Below are 18,841 nucleotides of genomic sequence, written 5' to 3'. Positions count from 1 at the left end.
GGGCATAGGGTTCTGATTAGTTCCACTGTGGATCAAAAGGAATATTGTCCAGACTTTTTAAATGTGTGAACTATATTTTTATTCTCAAGATTTAAAAATTAAGGTTTAACATTTTAATTCTGATCAGTTGATAATTCTTGAACTTGTGGCATAGGTGAATTCTTAGACTGTCATTTCCTGCAGAAATGACATCCCTCCTAAAGCTCCAGGCAGCCTGCATTTATCTTTTCATTTTTTTGACATGATATTTACAAATATTAATTGGCCAATAACATTATGGTTTCATTTTTCCAGTGTATTTTAGGGATCGGCTGTGATTCAGTGTCTGGTGGCTGCCTGAGTTACAGCCATCTGAATAATTGCTTGGATGTACCTGCACATAGTGGCAGGCTCTGGGTGGCATCTTGGGGGAGTGGGAAGGTCAGGATGGAGAATGTGGCAGTCAGCTGCTGCTTGCTCTGGGGGCTCCCTTATAATGGTGATAAGTTTGTGAAAAGGCATTTATTTAAAGAATGTTAATTTTGTGTTCATTAGTTTTATGATGATGTCCTTTGACTTTGCTGATTGATGTCTCGTTATTTATACTGTTCCTATTTATAGTGAAGTTTTATAAAATCTCATTTGGAAACAAGATTTAACTTGCTTATATAACTTATTTTTGTACCAGATTCAGAAACACGAGTTGATTTGAAATTTATGTACCCGGATCCTCCAAGAGATTATCATACCTTAGAGATTCAGCAGCAAGCCTTGCTAAGAGAGCAGCAGAAGAGACTGAATAGAATAAAAATGCAGGAAGGTGCTGAAGGTAAGAAATAATCATTGCTGTTTCACCGTTTCAATGGGTTGTTGTTTTGTTGGCTTTCTCAGTCTCTGGTATTGATTTCAATCCGAGGCAGGCTCCCTCCACTGGCAGCTCCACACTCACATGCCCCTTTTGGCCTATAGTCCCTGAGAAGAATAAGTCCCAGAGAGGGCTGTGATTGGCTTGACTGGGGTATGTTATTTGTGCACGGGAGGGGTCCAGCCACTCATGATAGCCAGGAGGATTGAGTACCTTGCCTAGGCCAGGTGGTATCTGCACCAGGGTAAGGAATGCTGGGCAGACACATCGGTGTCCTATGGGACATTTCTCTACTGTGTGTGTCTGTGAGTTTTGATATAGCATAAAATCTGTAAAGCTTCAGACTGGGCTATGAGTATATTTCTTTGTAATTAGCCAATCAACAGATACTTACTGAGTGCCTACTATGAACCTGGGTAGTGACCTATATCCAGGGTATATGGTGATGAATGAAATATGCCACTGCTCTCAAGGGGCTTATACTCTGTTGGAGAATTTAGATGCTTAAAAAGTGTGAGTGTGATGAATGTTGCAAAGGAGATATCTAGGGTCCCTTGGGCGTGTGTAACTGGGGGTGGGGTGGGCAGGCACCTAGAGGTGGAGTGGAGCTAGTGGCCTCAGAGAACATCAGTGGGCCCTATTGACCCGGGTGTCCTGCATGACCTTCACACATATCTCACCAGCTTTGCCTGCCTTCAGGCCATTGAATGCAGCCATGGAAAATGAGTCATAAAAATGCAGCAGTTAGGTAACAAGAATAGAAGGAGATGGTCCTAGCAGTTATTTTCAGGAAAATTCAAAACCCTACCTTATTAGCAGGCTTGTCTGACCTACAGAATCTGAAGAACCTATTTTTGACTACATGAGAGTATCACAGGAGCAAGTGATGTACCACTTTAGGCCCTGATCACAGGTCAAGGCTTCAGTAAAGACTGACAGGGAAAGTCTTCCCTCCATCTTGCATAGAATTTTTAACAGTGGTCTCACTGATCACCCTCTGACAGCAGAGTAACCCAAAGTCTGTGATAAATAGTAGGCATATCATCAGGAGAGAAGAGAGAAGCAAGTACAGTCTTCAACCTTTACACCCATTTTGGTGGCATTTTTCCTTAGGAGACCCAACTGATGATCTGATCTGGTGTGATCTTGGCAACTTGCTCTGATTAGCCCAAAAGTAGTCCCCATGTGGAAATAGGTCCATTTTGGGACTGAGGGTATCCGTCCCCTAAAGCAACTACCCCACAACTTCTACCAAACACTGTGATGACTTAATTCATAAGAATATGGTTTAACTATAAAACAATCAAAAATGTGGGTATAAAATATTTTAACAAGGAATACAGGCTATCATTGGCAGCCTATTTATTCCCACAGGCAGTAGCTAAAAGGATAAAGTGCACTATTGAGAGGAACACATAGGAACCCTGGTCATATCAGAGGGGCCTTTGGGTTACCTGATCCAAAATCTTTGCCCCAGAACTAGGTGCCTGGAGTTGAATTCAGTTTCCTTCAATTTCACGTGAGGGAGTTGTTTAACTCTTCTCAACAATTTTCTACACAGATTGTAGAAATATGAGGGGAGATGGTTATTTTTCTATAGGCATCAGTTTTAAATTCACAATGATTTTACTTTTTATATTTATTACATGTGAATGGGAGAATTCTATCCAACTAGAATGGATTGGACGCTGGGTTATATTTATTAATAAACAAGTAGTATCTTAAAAAATTCTGAAATGTGATCATTGAAAAGTAATCTCTAGTAAAGAGTTAATTACAAAAGCAATTCTATTTTTTTTTTTTTGTGGTACGCGGGCCTCTCACTGTTGCGGCCTCTCCCGTTGCGGAGCACAGGCTGCGGACGCACAGGCTCAGCGGCCATGGCTCACGGGCCCAGCCACTCCGCGGCATGTGGGATCCTCCCGGACCGGGGCACGAACCTGTGTGCCCTGCACTGGCAGGCGGACTCTCAACCACTGCGCCACCAGGGAAGCCCTACAAGAGCTATTCTAAAATTTATTTTTGTTTTTAAAGTATTTTCTAACCTTTTAATTTGTTTTTGCTCTCCATTGGCTACAGCTGACTTGGATGCTGTCCCAAGCACTAAAGTACGAGACCACAGAATGGTAAGAAAAGTTATAATTTTTCAAGCTAGTTTTTGGGTGATAGAAATTTTTAGGAGTATGGTAAGTGAGTATTCCAATTTTGAATTCTTCAGGAATATTGAGTTAAGAAAGAATTTAAAACTTGTCCCATCAGTGTAGTGGGTAGCTAAAGAGATATTAGTGGAATATGTAGAGGAAGCATATTGTAATGAGTAAGAACAAGACTCTAGGGCTAGGCTGTTCAAGTTAGTCTGTTTTTAGCTGTGTGACTTCAGGCAAGGTATTTAATCTTTCTTTGCCTCAGCTTCCTAATCTGTAAAGTGGGATGATAGTGTTTATCTCTGAGGGTGGCTGTAAGATTAAAATCAATTAATATCTGCAGGCACTTAGGGACAGGCCTAGCATGTAGTAATTTCTATATAAATGTTTATTAAGTAAATAAAAAATAGCTCAAAGGCTGTTGTGAGGATTAAATGAGATAATATATTAAAAGCCCTTATAGGGCCTGTCCCATAATGAGTGACGTCAGTTAGCAGCAGTAGTGGAAGTAAGAGTCTATAATACCTGTAGTGGTGAGACCTATCAAGAAGATAAGCAAGGTAAGGGCATAACTCTTATCCTGAGGAAGTGACTATCAAGCAAAGACTGAACAAAAGGAAGGGGATGAGCCAGTTTTCATTCAACAAATATTTGTTAAATACTTACTGTGGACCAGCTAATATTCTAGGTGTTTGTGGGCACAGGAGTGAACAAAAGGAACAAAAATCTTTGTCCTCTGAGGGCTTACTTTCTAGAAAGAAGGGGAGACAATAGACAAATAAAATACTTAGTATGTTGAATCGTGGGGCTCTGGAGAAAATGATAGCTGGGAAGGGGGCACTGGGAGGACTAGAAGGAAGGGTTTACAGTCTGAAGGACAGTGAGCAGGGAAGGCCTCACTGTGAGTGGGTAACATTTGAGAAAGGACGTCAGGGAGGTGTTGTGTGAAATATCGGGGGACACATCTGGAGGAAGAACCTCCCAGGCAGAGGCCCCGGGCAGGAGTGAGCCTCATGTGTACTAGGAGAGCGGGAGTCCCGGGGAGCCTGGACCTCCAGGAGCAGGGGTGGGTGGGAGCAAATGAGGCAGAGAGCGGGTGATGAGCAGCAGAGCCTCAGGGGGCCTTAGGGTGTTGCCTTTTATGCTGTGAATGTGATGAGAGGCTTCCAAAGTTTTGAGCAGAGGAGTGACATGATTGGTTTCATTTTTAACAACTGACTGCCATTCACTGAGAATAGACTGAGGGGGACAAGAGGCTACTGCTATAATCTAATTAAGAGATAAGGTGCTTTGGCCTGGAGTGGGAGCAGTGGAAGTCATAAGTGGTTGGATTTACTTTGAAAGGAGATAGGGTTTTTGACATATTGGATGTGGGGCATGAGAGGAGTCAAAGGTGGACTTCAAGGTTTTTGGTTGGAGTTGCTATTTACAGAGATGAAGAAGCAGGAAAAACGGGTTTCAGGGTGAGGGAGAAGGTCAGGAACTTAGTTATAGTCATGGTAAGTTTGAGATGCCTGCTAGACAAATAGTTGGAGCTGGTGAGTAGATGGGTAAGAGAGAGAGGAGGAAAGACTGAGGTTGAAAATAAATTTAATCTTCCCCCACACTAATGATACAGGTAGTATTATCCCCATTTTCAGATTATAAAAGTAAGACTCAGCTAGGCTGTTAGTTGCCCAGCGTTACCAGTTGGTAGCTGTTGGTGCTTGGTTTTGAAGTGATAATGGTGATAACAACGTTGCAGTAGCAACATTCTGTACGTGCACGAGGTACCTGACATTTATTTGCCCTGACGTTCACAAGGTATGCTTATCCCCATTTTACATAAGAGGAAACTGCTAGCCATGGCCACACAGCCAGTGAGCAGAAAAGCCCATGTCTGAATGCAGGCTGGACTCCGGAGCCCCTCCCTGTCCCTGTACCACATTGCTTGAGATGTATGGACACCTTTTCTGAATACCCTGTAGGTTTCTTTGTATGTGGCAGCCATATTTCTCAGTGAAAAATACTGAAATATAACTTCTGGGATTTTGATCAAAATCCTGGATTAATAACACCATATTTTGCTGAGTAGAAACTGAGCATAAGCCAACAGTTTAACATGGCTGTTACAAAAAAAGCTAAAAAGTTTTGGGTTCACCTTCCTAGGAGCTGGATTATATGGAAAACGCAAGGTGAAACTGGGGAAGAGTGTCAGGGAGAAGATAGGGCTGAGGTGGGCTTTGATCACTCTCTCCTGTGTGTGAAGAACTGTGATGCAGAAGAGAAGCTGGGCAGTGTGTATGCAGTGCTAAGAACAGCTGGTGAATATTAGATGCTATTATTACCATTACTGTCATGCTAGAAAGCAGACGTAGAGTCAGTGGGTGTTAAATGTAAAAGAACTTAGTACATGGAAGAACTCAGTGAAAGAGAAGAACTTTCTGATAACCAATGCTATGTCTCAGTGGAATGCATTTCCTTAGAAATTAATGGACAGCTCTTCACTGGAGTATTCTAGCACATCCTAGAAATCTGGAAGGGAAGTGCAGGGAGGTGGTGTTGGGTGACTTTAGGTTCCTTCCAGTATGTAAGGTGACATTATTGTAAAACTCTGTATGTAAATTTCTTACCTCTAATTTGAGAGCTCATTACAAGCCCAACCCTAGCATTATTTTTTCCCTACTCCTATGTCCCTCACCATCTGTGCTATGCCTTTGTGACAGCTGCTGTCACAAGGGGCTCTCATTATCTGAGGGTATGCCTCTCCCCCATGGGACTGTGGTCCACTCCAGAACAGAAACTCTTACTCATCTTTGTATCTCCAGTTCCTAACACAGAGGAAAACAGTAAGTGCACTAAACAGATTTACTGAGAGAATGAATGAACCTCGACAATGGTTTAAAGACTTTTAAAGTGGGTTCACTGCTTCGTACTCTATTATATTTTTATCAGCAATAATGTAACTCTTAATAAAAGGTCTTTCCTGTATTTTCTGGGCGTTGGAATGTGGTGGAGGAGGGAAGCAGCCAGTTCTACCTCACCCTATCCTCTTTTGCTAATTTTGGGGAGAGTGTGGAGACTTGTGCCTTAGTACAAATTTGCTGTTTTTCCACACAGGACGAATAAAAATAGTCATTAATATATGATGTTTCTTTTAGCCCAGAGATGACACTAATGATTTCTTGAAAAATTCATTACTGGAATCTGATAGTGCTTTTATTGGTGAGTATATTTATTTTACCAACCTATTTATTTAAATATTAAGCATTATTTATACTTAAGTGTTTTTCTCCATACTTAAAAAATCAGTACTTTACTCTTTGTTGTGCAAGATGGTAAAAAAAAGGAATTTTTTTTTACTAATAATCATCAAATATAACTTAACAAAATTTTCAAAATCAGATACTTAATACAAACACACAAATGAGTACAAGTAAAACTGGGGAAATTTGAATAAGATTGGAGGATTTTATCAGTATCAGTGTCTTGGGTGTGAGGCTGTTGCTCCTGCTGTACAGAATGCTACCGTTGTGGGGAATGAGGCAAACTGTACAAGGGGTCTCCCTTACTGCTTACAAGTGCATGTGAATCCACAGTTATCTTAATAAATATTTTAATTTCAACAAGCCATAAGAACATAACTTAGTCTTGAGAAGATATGTGAAGGTACATGTACTGTAATAGACACTTATAGTTGTGTACTCTGAACATAAGCATTCCTGCTATCCTAGGGCCATCAGGGAAATTCTCCCTTCTACATGTTAGTTTTATTTCATGTCAATTATTTTATATTTTCAAGTGATCAACGTTCCAAACTAGCCTATATTTCTTTCTCAGTTTTTTCTTTTCTAATGAGTTTTTCTTTTGCAAGGAAGTCATAGTGTGGAGAGTGAGTAAAGATAGAGAAATCAGTAGGAAATAGGGATGGGAAGATAGCTCATTAGACATCAGGGAAATGTGACCAGTTCCTGCTAATAATGAAGACAGTCTGGGGCACTCAAGACAGTGGCTCGGAATATTTCATTACATAGACCTTATACTAGACCAAAGATATGCAGTCTGTCTTGATTAATGGTCACCACAAGCATCCCCTAGTCATGACTGTTGCCACAGTTCTGATGAATGTGGGTAAGGCTGGTAGTGTGAATGCTTTCTTTTTTTTTTTTGAGAAGTCACAATCTGCCAAATACAATTTGAATAGGCCTACATCTTTTAAAGAAATTGAGAGGTGGGGGAAGTGGAGAAATGTTGGTCAAAGAGTACAAACTTTCATTTATAAGTTGAATATCTGGGGATATAATGGACAGCATGGCAACTATAGTTAATAATGCTGTATTTTATACTTGAAAGTTGTTATGAGAGTAGAACTTTAATGCTCTTACCATAACAACAATAACAACAAAGTGGTAATCATGTGAGGTGAAGGATGTGTAAACTAGCCTTATTGTGGTAAACATTTCACAATCCTCACATTGTGCTCCTTAAACTCACACAGTTTGTCAATTATATCTCAATAAAGCTAGGAAAACCCCCAAATTGACTGTAATAACACTAAAAAAAGAAATTGAATCAGTAATTAATAACCTTCCAAAACAGAAAACACCAGGCCCAGATGGGTTCAGTGGTGAATTCTACCAAACATTTATTGAAGACTTATACCAATTCTCTACAGCCTCTTCTAGAAGATAGAAATAGATGGAATACTCCTAACTCATTCTCTGTGGCCAGCATTACTCTAATACCCAAACCAGACAAAGACATCATAAGAAAAGAAAACTGTAGATCAGTAGCAAATAGAATCCAACAATGTATAAAGAGAATTATACACCACGACTAAGTAGGATTTATACCAGTTATGCAAAACTGGGTTACATTCAGTATAATTCATTCAAATATAATTCATTGCTTTAACAGGCTAAAGAAAAAAATCTTCATTATCATCATTATCAATAGATGCAGAAGGATTAAACAAAATCCAACACCTTATTCATGATAATTGTCAGCAAACTTAGAGGGGGACTTCCTCAACTCCCTAGAGAACATCAACAAAAAACCTACAGCTAGCATTTAGTGATGAGACAGCAACTTTTCTGCTCAGATAAGAAACAAGATGAAGATGTCCCCTCTTACCACTCCTCAACGTCATTATGGAAGTCCTAGCTAATTCAGTAAGGCAAGAAAAGGAAATAAAAGGTACACAGATTGGGAAAGGATAAATAATACTGCCTTTGTGCACAGACTGATTTTAGGAAATATGAAAGAATCAATCCCCCACCACCAGAAACCCCCCCCAATATCAATAAGCAGTTATCGCAAGCTTGCAGAATACCAGGTTAATACACAAGTCAATCATTTTCCTATATACCAGCAATGAACAAGTAGAATTTGAAATTTAAATGCAATATCATTTACATTAGCACCCCCCCAAAAGAAGTATTTAGATGAAAATCTTACAAAACATGTACAAGATCTATATAAGGACAACTACAGAACTCTCATCAAAGAAATAAAATAAATAAATGGGGAAATATTCCATGTTCATGGATTGGGAGACTCAGTATTGTCAAGATGTCAGTTCTTCCCAACTTGATCTATAGATTCAGTGCAATCCCAATAAAAATCCCAGCAAGTTATATTGTGTATATCAACGAACTGATTCTAAAGTTTATATGGAGAGGCAAAATACCCAGAATATCCAACAGAATACTGAAGAAGGAAGAACAGTCAGAGAACTGACTTTCTATAAAGTTACAGTAATCAAGACAGTGTGGTATTGGCAAAAGAACAGACAAATACATCAGTGGAACAGAATAAATACCCTAGAAATAGACCCAAACAAGTATAGTTAAGTTAACTGTTCTTTGACAAAAGAACAAAGGCAGTACAGTAGAGAAAAGATTGGACATCTACATGCAAAAAAGTGAATCTAGACACAGACGTTACACCCTTCAAAAAAATCAACTCAAAATGGACCACAGGGCTTCCCTGGTGGCGCAGTGGTTGGGGGTCCACCTGCTGATGCAGGGGACGCGGGTTCGTGCCCCAGTCCGGGAAGATCCCACATGCTGTGGAGTGGCTGAGCCTGCACGTCAGGAGCCTGTGCTCCACAACAGGAGAGGCCACAATGGTGGGAGGCCCACGTACCACAAAAACAAAAAACAAAATGGACCACAGACCTAAAGGAATCAGGCTCCCTGACTTCAGACTATACTACAAAGCTACAGTAATCAGAACAGTATGGTACTGGCACAAAAACAGAAATATAGATCAATGAAACAGGATGGAAAGCCTAGAGATAAACCCATGCACATATGGTCACCTAATCTATGACAGAGGAGGCAACAACATGTGATAGAGAAAAGACAGTCTCTTCAATAAGTGGTGGTGGGAAAACTGGACAGCTACATGTAGGAGAATGAAATTAGAACACTCCCTAACACCATACACAAAAATAAACTCAAAATGGATTAAGGACCTAAATGTTAAGACTGGACACTGTAAAACTCTTAGTGGACCGCCTGGAGGGGTGGGATAGGGAGGGTGGGAGGGAGGGAGACGCAAGAGGGAAGAGATATGGGAACATATGTATATGTATAACTGATTCACTTTGTTATAAAGCAGAAACTAACACACCATTGTAAAGCAATTATACTCCAATAAAGATGTAAAAAATAAATAAAACTCTCAGAGGAAAACATAGGCAGAACACTCTGACATAAATCACAGCAAGATCTTTTTTGATCCACCTCCTAGAGTAATGAAAATAAAAACAAAAATAAACAAATGGGATTGAAACTTAAAAGCCTTTGCACAGCAAAGGAAACCATAAAGAAAACAAAAAGACAACCCACAGAAATGGGAGAAAATATTTGCAAACGAAGCAACCAACAAGGGATTAATCTCCAGAATATACAAACAGCTCATGCAGTTCAGTATCCAAAAAACAACCCAATCAAAAACTGGGTGGAAGATCTTAATAGACACTTCTCCAAAGAAGACATACAGATGGCTAAAAAGCACATGAAAAGATGCTCAACATACTAATGATTAGAGAAATGCAAATCAAAATTACGAGGTATCACCTCACACCAGTCAGAATGGCCGTCATCAAAAAATCTACAATGAATGTTGGAGAGGGTGTGAAGAAAAGGGAACCCTCCTACACTGTTGGTGGGAATGTAAATTGGTATAGCCACTATGGAGAACAGTATGGAGGTTCCTTAAAAAACTACAAATAGAACTACCATATGACCCAGCAATCCCACTACTGGGCACATACCCTGAGAAAACCATAATTCAAAAAGAGTCATGTACCACAATGTTCATTGCAGCTCTATTTACAATAGTCAGGACATGGAAGCAACCTAAATGTCCCTCAGCAGAGGAACGGATGAAGAAGATGTGGTATATATATACAGATACAGTGGAATATCACTCAGCCATAAAAAAGAACAAAATAATGCCATTTGCAGCAACATGGATGGACCTAAAGATCATCATACTGAGTGAAGTCAGACAGAGAAAGAGAAATATCATATGATATCGCTTATATGTGGAATCCCAAAAAAAAAAAAAAGGTACAAATGAACTTTTTTACAAACCAGAAGTAGAGTCACAGATGTAGAAAACAAACTTTTACCAGGGGATAAGTGGGGCAGGGGGAGGGATAAATTGGGAGACTGGGATTGACATATACACACTATTATATATAAAATAGATAACTAATAACCCGCTGTACAGCACAGGGAACTCTGTAATGACCTATATATGGGAAAAGAATCTAAAAAAAAAGTGGATATATGTATATATATAACTGACTCACTTTGCTGTATACCTGCAACTATCACAACATTGTAAATCAACCATACTCCAATAAAGATTAAAAAAAAAAAAAAGGACCATAGACCTAAATGTAAAATGCAAAAACTATAAAACTCCTAGAAGATAACATTGGAGAAAACCTAGAAGAACTTGGGCATGGCAATGGCTTTTTAGATTCAATGCCAGAGCACAATCTATGAGAGAAATAATAGATAAACTGGACTTCATTAAAATTAAACTTCAGTGCTCTGCGAATGACAATATCAAGAGAATAAGACAAACCATAGACTGGGAGAAAATATTTGCAGAAGACACATCTGACAAAGGACTCTTATCCAAAGTACACAAAGAACTCTTAAAACTCAACAAGAAAAGAAACAACCCAATTAAAAGATGGGCAAAAGATCCAGACACTTCACCACAGACAGACAGACAGGTGGCAAATAAGCATATGAAAAGGTGCTCCACATCATTTGTCATCAGGGAAATGCAAATCATGTGTCATCAGGGAAATTCAAATTAACACAAGAGATACCACTACATACCTATTAGAATGGCCATGGGACTTCCCTGATGGTCCAGTGGTTAAGAGTCTGCCTTTCAGCACAGGGGACATTGGTTTGATCCCTGGTGGGGGGAACTAAGATCCCACATGCCCCAGGGTAACTAAGCCTGTTAGCTCTGGAGCCTGTGCACCACAACTAGAGAGCCCGCACACCACAACTGCTGAGCCTGTGTGCCACAATGAACGATCCTGCATGCTGCAGCTAAGACCTGACGCAGCCAAATAAATTTTTTTTTTTTTTTTTTTTTTTTTTGGCGGTACGCAAGCCTCTCACTGTTGTGGCCTCTCCCGTTGCGGAGCACAGGCTCTGGACGCGCAGGCTCAGCAGCCATGGCTCATGGGCCCAGCCGCTCCATGGCATGTGGGATCCTCCCAGACCAGGGCACGAACCCGTGTCCCCTGCATCGGCAGGTGGACTCTCAACCACTGCGCCACCAGGGAAGCCCTTAAGTTTTAATTTTTTCAAAATAAAGTTGGGGAAAAAATTCTAAATGTTTTAATATATTCAACTCCATGGTCAAATAGGCTGTTGGCCCACTTTGAATGGCTGTGATCCAAAAGAATGACAATTCCAAGTGTTGGTGAGGATGTGGGCACACTAGAACCTTCTTACAATGTGAAATGGTTCTACCTCCTCCAAATGCTAAACATAGTTACCATAACACCCAGCAATTTCACTCCTAGGAATATACCCCAAAGGGATGAAAAAATGGCCACAAAAAGACATGCACATGAACATTCATAGTAACATTATTAATAATCTCCAACGAAAAACAGTTCAAATGTCCATCAACTGGTGAGTGCATAGGCAAAATGAGATATATCCATATGGAATAGTATTACTCAGCAGTAAAAACAACAAAAAACAAACAGAAAAGAACTACAGTTGACCCTTAACAACATGGGTTTAACTACATAGGTCCACTGAATAGAGTTTTTTCAATAAATATAGTACCTGTATTTCCATTTTACAGATCTTTAAACTTAAGTGTGGGGGAAGTCTGTGTTTGATTAGAGATCACAGTATTTGGAATCTTTAGAAGTAGGGTTTGAGTCCTGATTCAGTCCACACTGTTTCAGCTTCCTGCCCTTGGGTGAGTCATTTATCATTTATCATTTCCTTTGTTTTTGAGGCAGATAGCAGTATGTGGATTTTCAACTGCACAGGGGGTCAGCATCCCTAATCACCAAGGGTCAACTGTACTGATACATGGTACAACATAGATGAACCTCAAACACATGCTAAGTGACAGACACAAAATATTACATTGTATAATTCCATTTATATGGAATCTCAGGAATGGTAAATCTCCAGACTGAAGGCAGATCAGTGTTCACATGGGGTTGGCAGGTGGGAGTAGGGAATGGTTTTGCCGGTGAGCACAGGGGAACTTTTTGAGCTGATAGAAATGTTGTAAAACTTTGTAGTGATTGCGCAATTCTATAAAAATCACTGAACTATGAACATTTATAGTGGGTGAATTTTACTGTATGTTAAATAACATCTTAATAAAGCTATTAAAAGACAGTCTTGGTTTAGCTCTGAATAAAACCATGTGAAATGGTGGATGTTTAAGGCTTCTCCCCGTGTGGCCTCTAGGTGCGTATGGCGAGACATATCCTGCCATCGAGGATGACGCCCTCCCTCTGCCATCACAGCTGCCCTCTGCGAGGGAGCGCAGGAGGAACAAACTGAAAGGACTCGACTTTGTATGTATGATATGTCCTTTTCTTTTTTCGAGTTTAGGAACGAGAGGTCTGGGTTCTGACCCATGCTAAATTGGTGTAGTCCAATGAAGAGAGAACTTGCTCTGGAATAAGGTGGACATTGGTCTGAACCTAGGCTCTACCACCAAATACTGGATGACCGTGAGCAGGTTATTGGACTCAAAAGGTCATCTGAGTTACAGCATATCTGTAACATTCCTTTTATTGCTGAGTAATATTTCATTGTATGGATATTCCACTATTGTGTATCCACTCAACAACTGATGGACATTTGGGTTGTTCACGCTTTTTCTGTTATGAATACTGCTGCTTTTAACATTTGCATACAAATTTTATAATGTTTTCATTTCTTTTGCTTGTGTGTGTGTATACACACACATACCTAAGAGTAGAATTGTTGGGTTACATACTACCTACATTTAACATTTTGAGGAACTGCCAGACTGTTTGTTTTCCAAAGTGGCTGCACCGTTTTACATTCCCACCAACAGTCTATGAAGGTTCCAGTTTCTCTACAGGCTGGCCAACATTTGTTAGCGAGTGTAAAGTGATATTTCATTGTGGGTTTGATTTGTATTTTCTTGATTAATGATGTTGAACATCCTTTCTTGTGCTTCTTAGCCATTTGTCGATCTTCTTTGGAGACAGGTCTATTCAAATCCTTTGCCCATTTTCAAATCAGGTTGTCTTTTTATTGTTGAGTCCTAAGTTCTTTATAGATTCTGGATACAAGTTCTATATTAGATATATGACTTACAGATATTTTCTTGATGGTGTCCATCGAAACACAGAAGCTTCTAATCTTGACAGAGGTACAGCTTATCAAACTTCTTTTTTTGCTTGTGCTTTTGGTGTCGTATCTAAGAAACCATTGCCTAACCCAAGATCATGAAAGTTACTTCTGTGTTTACTTCTAAGAGCTTTATAGTTTTTGCTCTAAAAGTTACATCAGTGAATCCACTTTGAGCTAATTTTTGCAAATGGTGTGAGGTATAGGGGTCCAAATTCATTATTTACATGTGGATATCGTTATTCTGGTACCATTTGTTGAAAAGACTCTTGAATTTTATTGGCTTTTCTGCCCGTAAGTATAAGGGCTTATTTCTGGACTCTTCTGTTCCATTCACCTATGTCTATCCTTATGCCAGTACTACCCTGTCTTGATTTTTTTTAAAATATATTTTATTTTTGGCTGCGTTGGATCTTCGTTGCTGCACATGGGCTTTCTCTAGTTGCAGTGAGCGGGGGCTACTCTTCGTTGCGGTGCACACGCTTCTCTTGTTGCGGAGCATGGGCTCTAGGTGTACAGGCTTCAGCAGCTGTGGCTCACGGGTTCTAGAACGCAGGCTCATTAGTTGTGGTGCATGGGCATAGTTGCTCCGTGGCATGTGGGATCTTCCCAGACCAAGGCTCGAACCCATGTCCCCTGCATTGGCAGGCGGATTCTCAACCACTGCGCCACAAGATGGAAGCCTCCCGTCTTGATTTTATAGCTGGACTGATTCTTAGCCCCTACGTTGCAGTTTTTTTCCTTTTGTGTTTTATAATTCCCCACCTTTATCCAGTCTGGCAGCATTTATATGTTATCACAAATGCTAACCCTTCATCTAAGCCTGCATGGATAAACATCAGGAGTTAGAATATAAATGCTATAGATTTTCACTTGTTTTATTTTGTTCATCACACTATACATTTATCAAGGGCAAGAACATGTTTTGACTCACTGGTTTATTCTGAACATATTTCACATTAATGATCGTTTCTTAAGTTCTCTTTTCTTAATTACAGGATAACGGTCATCCTAACGTACCACCAGATGGTCTCTCTTTAAAATCTGTATCCAGTGTAAATATCGATCAACTTAGAATGAGAAACGAGGAACAAATGCGAAAACTGAATGAACTTCAGAATATACCTGTTAATACAGGTAAATGGCCAAGTTTAATAGCCAACAGCAGATTCTGTGAGAACTCTTAAACCTGCTTCATGGAAGTTTTCACTAATGGCTGAGGGACAGAGGAAATGAGTTTTGAAAGCCTTTGAGTTGTAGGGCCTAGAACACAGTAGCTATTCAGCAAAACCAGGACGAAGGATTAATTTTGCATCAGATTCTTTCTACCAGAGGGGGTACCCTTTTTTGAGTGGATTCTAAACAGGTAAGTTTCTGTGTATTAAACATATCCAGGCTTTGCCTTCAGCAGGGAAAATGTTGATTAGTATTGGCATCTCGCTTCCCTACTGAAGTGAGAGATTATCAGAAGTCAACTTTAAAACCTTGAGTTCTTTGTGTGACACATCTATTATAAATCTGTAGTACTACAAAGAAAACTTTTTACCTTTTTACTTGGTCTTCTGTACATAGATATAAACAGAAAATAGATATTTTTTGCTTTAAGTCAAAGTATAGTCTTCTCATCATGCTGGGCGTTGCCGTCTCTCACTGCTTTGGTGAACAGCAGGTTAAAGCTTATCACTGAGCACAGGCGGGCAGGATGCTTCCTCAGGCAACTAACGAGCTCCTCTGCCAGCCCTAGGCCACTAGGATAATGTGACAATATTATAGTAATAAGCCTTATTAATTAGCGTTAGCAAATAGCAGAGTGGTCTATTTGGACAATTCTCTTTATTGTGTTAAGCTACATAACAATAATTTTCTAATAGCAATTTTCTTAAGATATTTTTTAGATCCAATCTTTAATATTTGTTAATTTAAAACTATACTCAGTCTCTAGGAGTAAGCTGTTATGCATTCTGATGGTGGTAATTTCATACCAAATACCAGCAAACATGGTAAACTGATAGAGCAGTACTGTTCATATCATATCTGGAAAACTGTGGACAGTGTGAAAGGAATGCCTTCTTTTTGGCTAAAAGGCATTTTAATCTGTACTAAGAATTACCTATTCCTCAATTTCTTTTAGAACAAAGAAGTTGAATTAATATTTAACAGGGATATATACTTGAGAGAAAACAGACCATTTGAAGACTCTCCTCTTTTTCAGAAGGCTTTCAACTTCTAAACTTTTTTTTTTTTAACATTGTCCTTTCAAACAGGAGCTTTTTGGTACGATGTGGATTGATTACTCATTACATTGAGTGCATATGTCCCTTTGCTGAGGTAATCTTTCACAGACCAGGAGATGTAATTTTAAAAAGTAAATAAATAAAGAAATTGACACCACAAGACAGGAAGACAGATTTTCCTATTATTATCATCTAATAAGTAAAATACAGATATAGAAGTTGAGTGTAACCAGTTAAAAGAATGCAACATAAGAGCTATATCTCTTAATGGAGTAAACGCAACTTCTTAGATAAGGTATAAGAATGGACGTAACTTCATCCCGTCTAATGCTTTCCTAAAATGACCTTATTTCCTCAAAGCAGTGTTAATATTCAATAGGCTAGGAATATTTCCAAAACCTTGCTAAATTAAAAACAAAGTTTTGCTTGGCATCCCTCAGGTGACACAGAGTAAGACTGCTGACACTTCTACAGTCAACATTTGGTGCCATCTCCTTTGCTATCCTTGAATCCCTTTGGGTGCTGCTACCAGTACCATGGAGTCACCTTGGTCAGTTGATCGTTTTTTGTTTCTGTTCCTGGGTTTGCTCTCCAACCTCTAAAAGGAGGAGGTCTGAACAAAACAGGACAGTGTTAGAACACAGTACTGTGGAGAAGCGCAGAGCTCTAATGGGTTAGACTACAGGAGACTTCTGTTCACATGACCTGCCTGCCGCCCGTGTTACCTGAGTCATGTCTCTCTTGCCTCCATTAGATGATGAGAGTTCACTGGTTGACCCTGATGACATCATGAAGCACATGGGTGACGACGGATCGAACTCTGTAGCAACTGAGCCCTGGCTCCGCCCGGGCACCTCAGAAACGCTGAAACGATTCATGGCGGAGCAGCTGAGGCAGGAGCAGCGGCAGGTTCCTGTAAAACCAGGTACTTTCACTTGGCAGGGCCTGTCTACTGCACACGGTTAAAATAAATCTGTATTGGACCCAGTAGTGCCTTTTAAGGTGAAAAGAATGTGAAATCTGAACCTAAATGATATGTGCTACTTTTGGCCCATACTTGGCAGTTACTTATGTTCCATCTGTATATAAGGTGTATTTTTTTCCATGATGATATATATGATGTATAGTATGTACATAAATAAAAGGACATGATTATTAAGTTATATAATGTAGAATTGTATAGAATTACTTTTGCATAAATTTTGCCATAAATTAGGGTGGTAATGAGCTCTTGGAATCAACTACCGTATGTGCATTATTTAAAATTCTGCTTGTCAGTAAGATAAGGCGAATAAAACACAAGTGTCTTAACAGTACTGTAAAGCCAGAATACTTTGTCATATGTACATTTGCTATTACCACTATTCAGAATAATTTTTCATTTAGTAAATATACTGGTTATAGCTGTTGCTATGTAATGAGAGAATCAAATGTGCTTATTTCCATGTCATTTATTAACTACTGATTCAGTATAAATGATGGGAGTTGTTAATGATTATATTCCCGTGAGCCATGCACTTAAGTGTCACATCTTTCTGCCTCTATTTTTGTGCCAATGAAGGCATTATGTTTGCTATTTATATGATTTAACTACTTATTGATAAAAATAAATTATTTTTATTACAAATGTCAATTTCTTATTTTAACTGGAATTGAGGTTTCTAGACAAGGTGTTCTAGAAGTTGAAGAGAGGCAGGAACACCCAGGGGTAAAGGATGGGGATTGGAATCCTTGCCGCGCCACTGTGGACCCTTGGGTGAGTTAGTTTTTCTAATCACTCCTTCCCTAAGAGGTGCCTTTAAAAAGGTAAAGACTAATTCAAATTCTTGGAAATAATTCTTAGAGTCCAGCACTGTGACTGACAGCTAAGAACACCCCCAGGCACTGACTGCACGTTTCCACTGATGTAATTAATGGGACACAAGATCAGATAGGTCTACCACAAGGGTGAAACTTCTGATATTTTGAATTTCAGCTGCATGTAAATTGCATGCTAATGTTTGTAATCGAATCATTTATTTTACTTAAAGATTTTTCTTCTTATATCTTCATCTGAAAGTAATATGAAAGCCTCCATCTCTGCTAGAGAAGAGTCCTGATATGATACCATAAAGTAACAAATCGCCAGGTCATTTGAAACACTTACCGTCAGAGGCCAGAATGTCACGGTGGCTCCTGGCTGCAGCATCCAGCTGGGCTTGAGCAGGGCTGTGTCTTGGGGGTAATGAATGTAGTGCACTTATAAATGCTCTGTTCACAGTGACTACTCATGATCTAAGAGATGCTGCAGCAAAGACTGAACACGTCTCCTGTTTTTTAACACAACCATCAAAATAAATAGTCTTGACATGTTCTATTTTCCTTTTCATGCTGTCATACCATCAACTTGGACTCCAAGGACACACGATGGCAGCCCTGCCTGTAAAGTGCTCCAAAGTTAACTTCAACTTTAGCTCCTTCTCTCAGGATTCAAATAGTGCAGCCTTATTCTGGGTTAATAAATACACAAAATATTAAATTATGAATAGCCTATAGTTGAGAAAGCAGGATATGGGGGAGGCTCTAATGCCAGAAGCTGGAAAGAAACTATCAGAACTAAAGAGCATCATTGAATTTACATGTAGCTGTGAATGAGAATATCCTTTCCCTGGTTGCATGGCTTTTAATTAAAAAAAAAAAAAAGTCAATGAAACATGGGGCTGTGGATTACACAGGTTTTGATTGCACTGATGA

General features: G+C 39.5%; 1 protein-coding gene across 6 annotated transcripts in view; it reads left to right on the top strand.

Annotated features, from left to right (window-relative positions):
• The window catches only part of CSPP1 (centrosome and spindle pole associated protein 1), a 114,445-nt gene extending 97,349 nt beyond the window's left edge, over positions 1-17,096 (top strand). For 3 of the 6 annotated variants that reach the window (XM_029222434.1, XM_029222435.1, XM_029222438.1), the window contains 6 exons: positions 668-808; positions 2,924-2,970; positions 6,129-6,192; positions 12,957-13,066; positions 14,873-15,011; positions 16,863-17,096. In XM_029222434.1, coding sequence (XP_029078267.1) covers positions 668-808; positions 2,924-2,970; positions 6,129-6,192; positions 12,957-13,066; positions 14,873-15,011; positions 16,863-17,074 — 713 coding nt within the window. In that variant the 3' untranslated portion in view covers positions 17,075-17,096. Of the gene's footprint in view, positions 1-667; positions 809-2,923; positions 2,971-6,128; positions 6,193-12,956; positions 13,071-14,872; positions 15,012-16,548; positions 16,610-16,862 lie in introns of those variants that run through there. The other 3 variants (XM_029222436.1, XM_029222437.1, XM_029222439.1) reach the window with 3 other exon arrangements.
• Positions 17,097-18,841: the final 1,745 nt, after the last annotated feature.

Source organism: Monodon monoceros, unplaced genomic scaffold, assembly GCF_005190385.1.
Source record: "Monodon monoceros isolate NGI ecotype Baffin Bay Population unplaced genomic scaffold, NGI_Narwhal_1 Super_Scaffold_14, whole genome shotgun sequence".
In the NCBI taxonomy this organism is placed as follows: domain Eukaryota; kingdom Metazoa; phylum Chordata; class Mammalia; order Artiodactyla; family Monodontidae; genus Monodon; species Monodon monoceros.
This window is presented reverse-complemented; position numbering and strand designations above follow the sequence as displayed.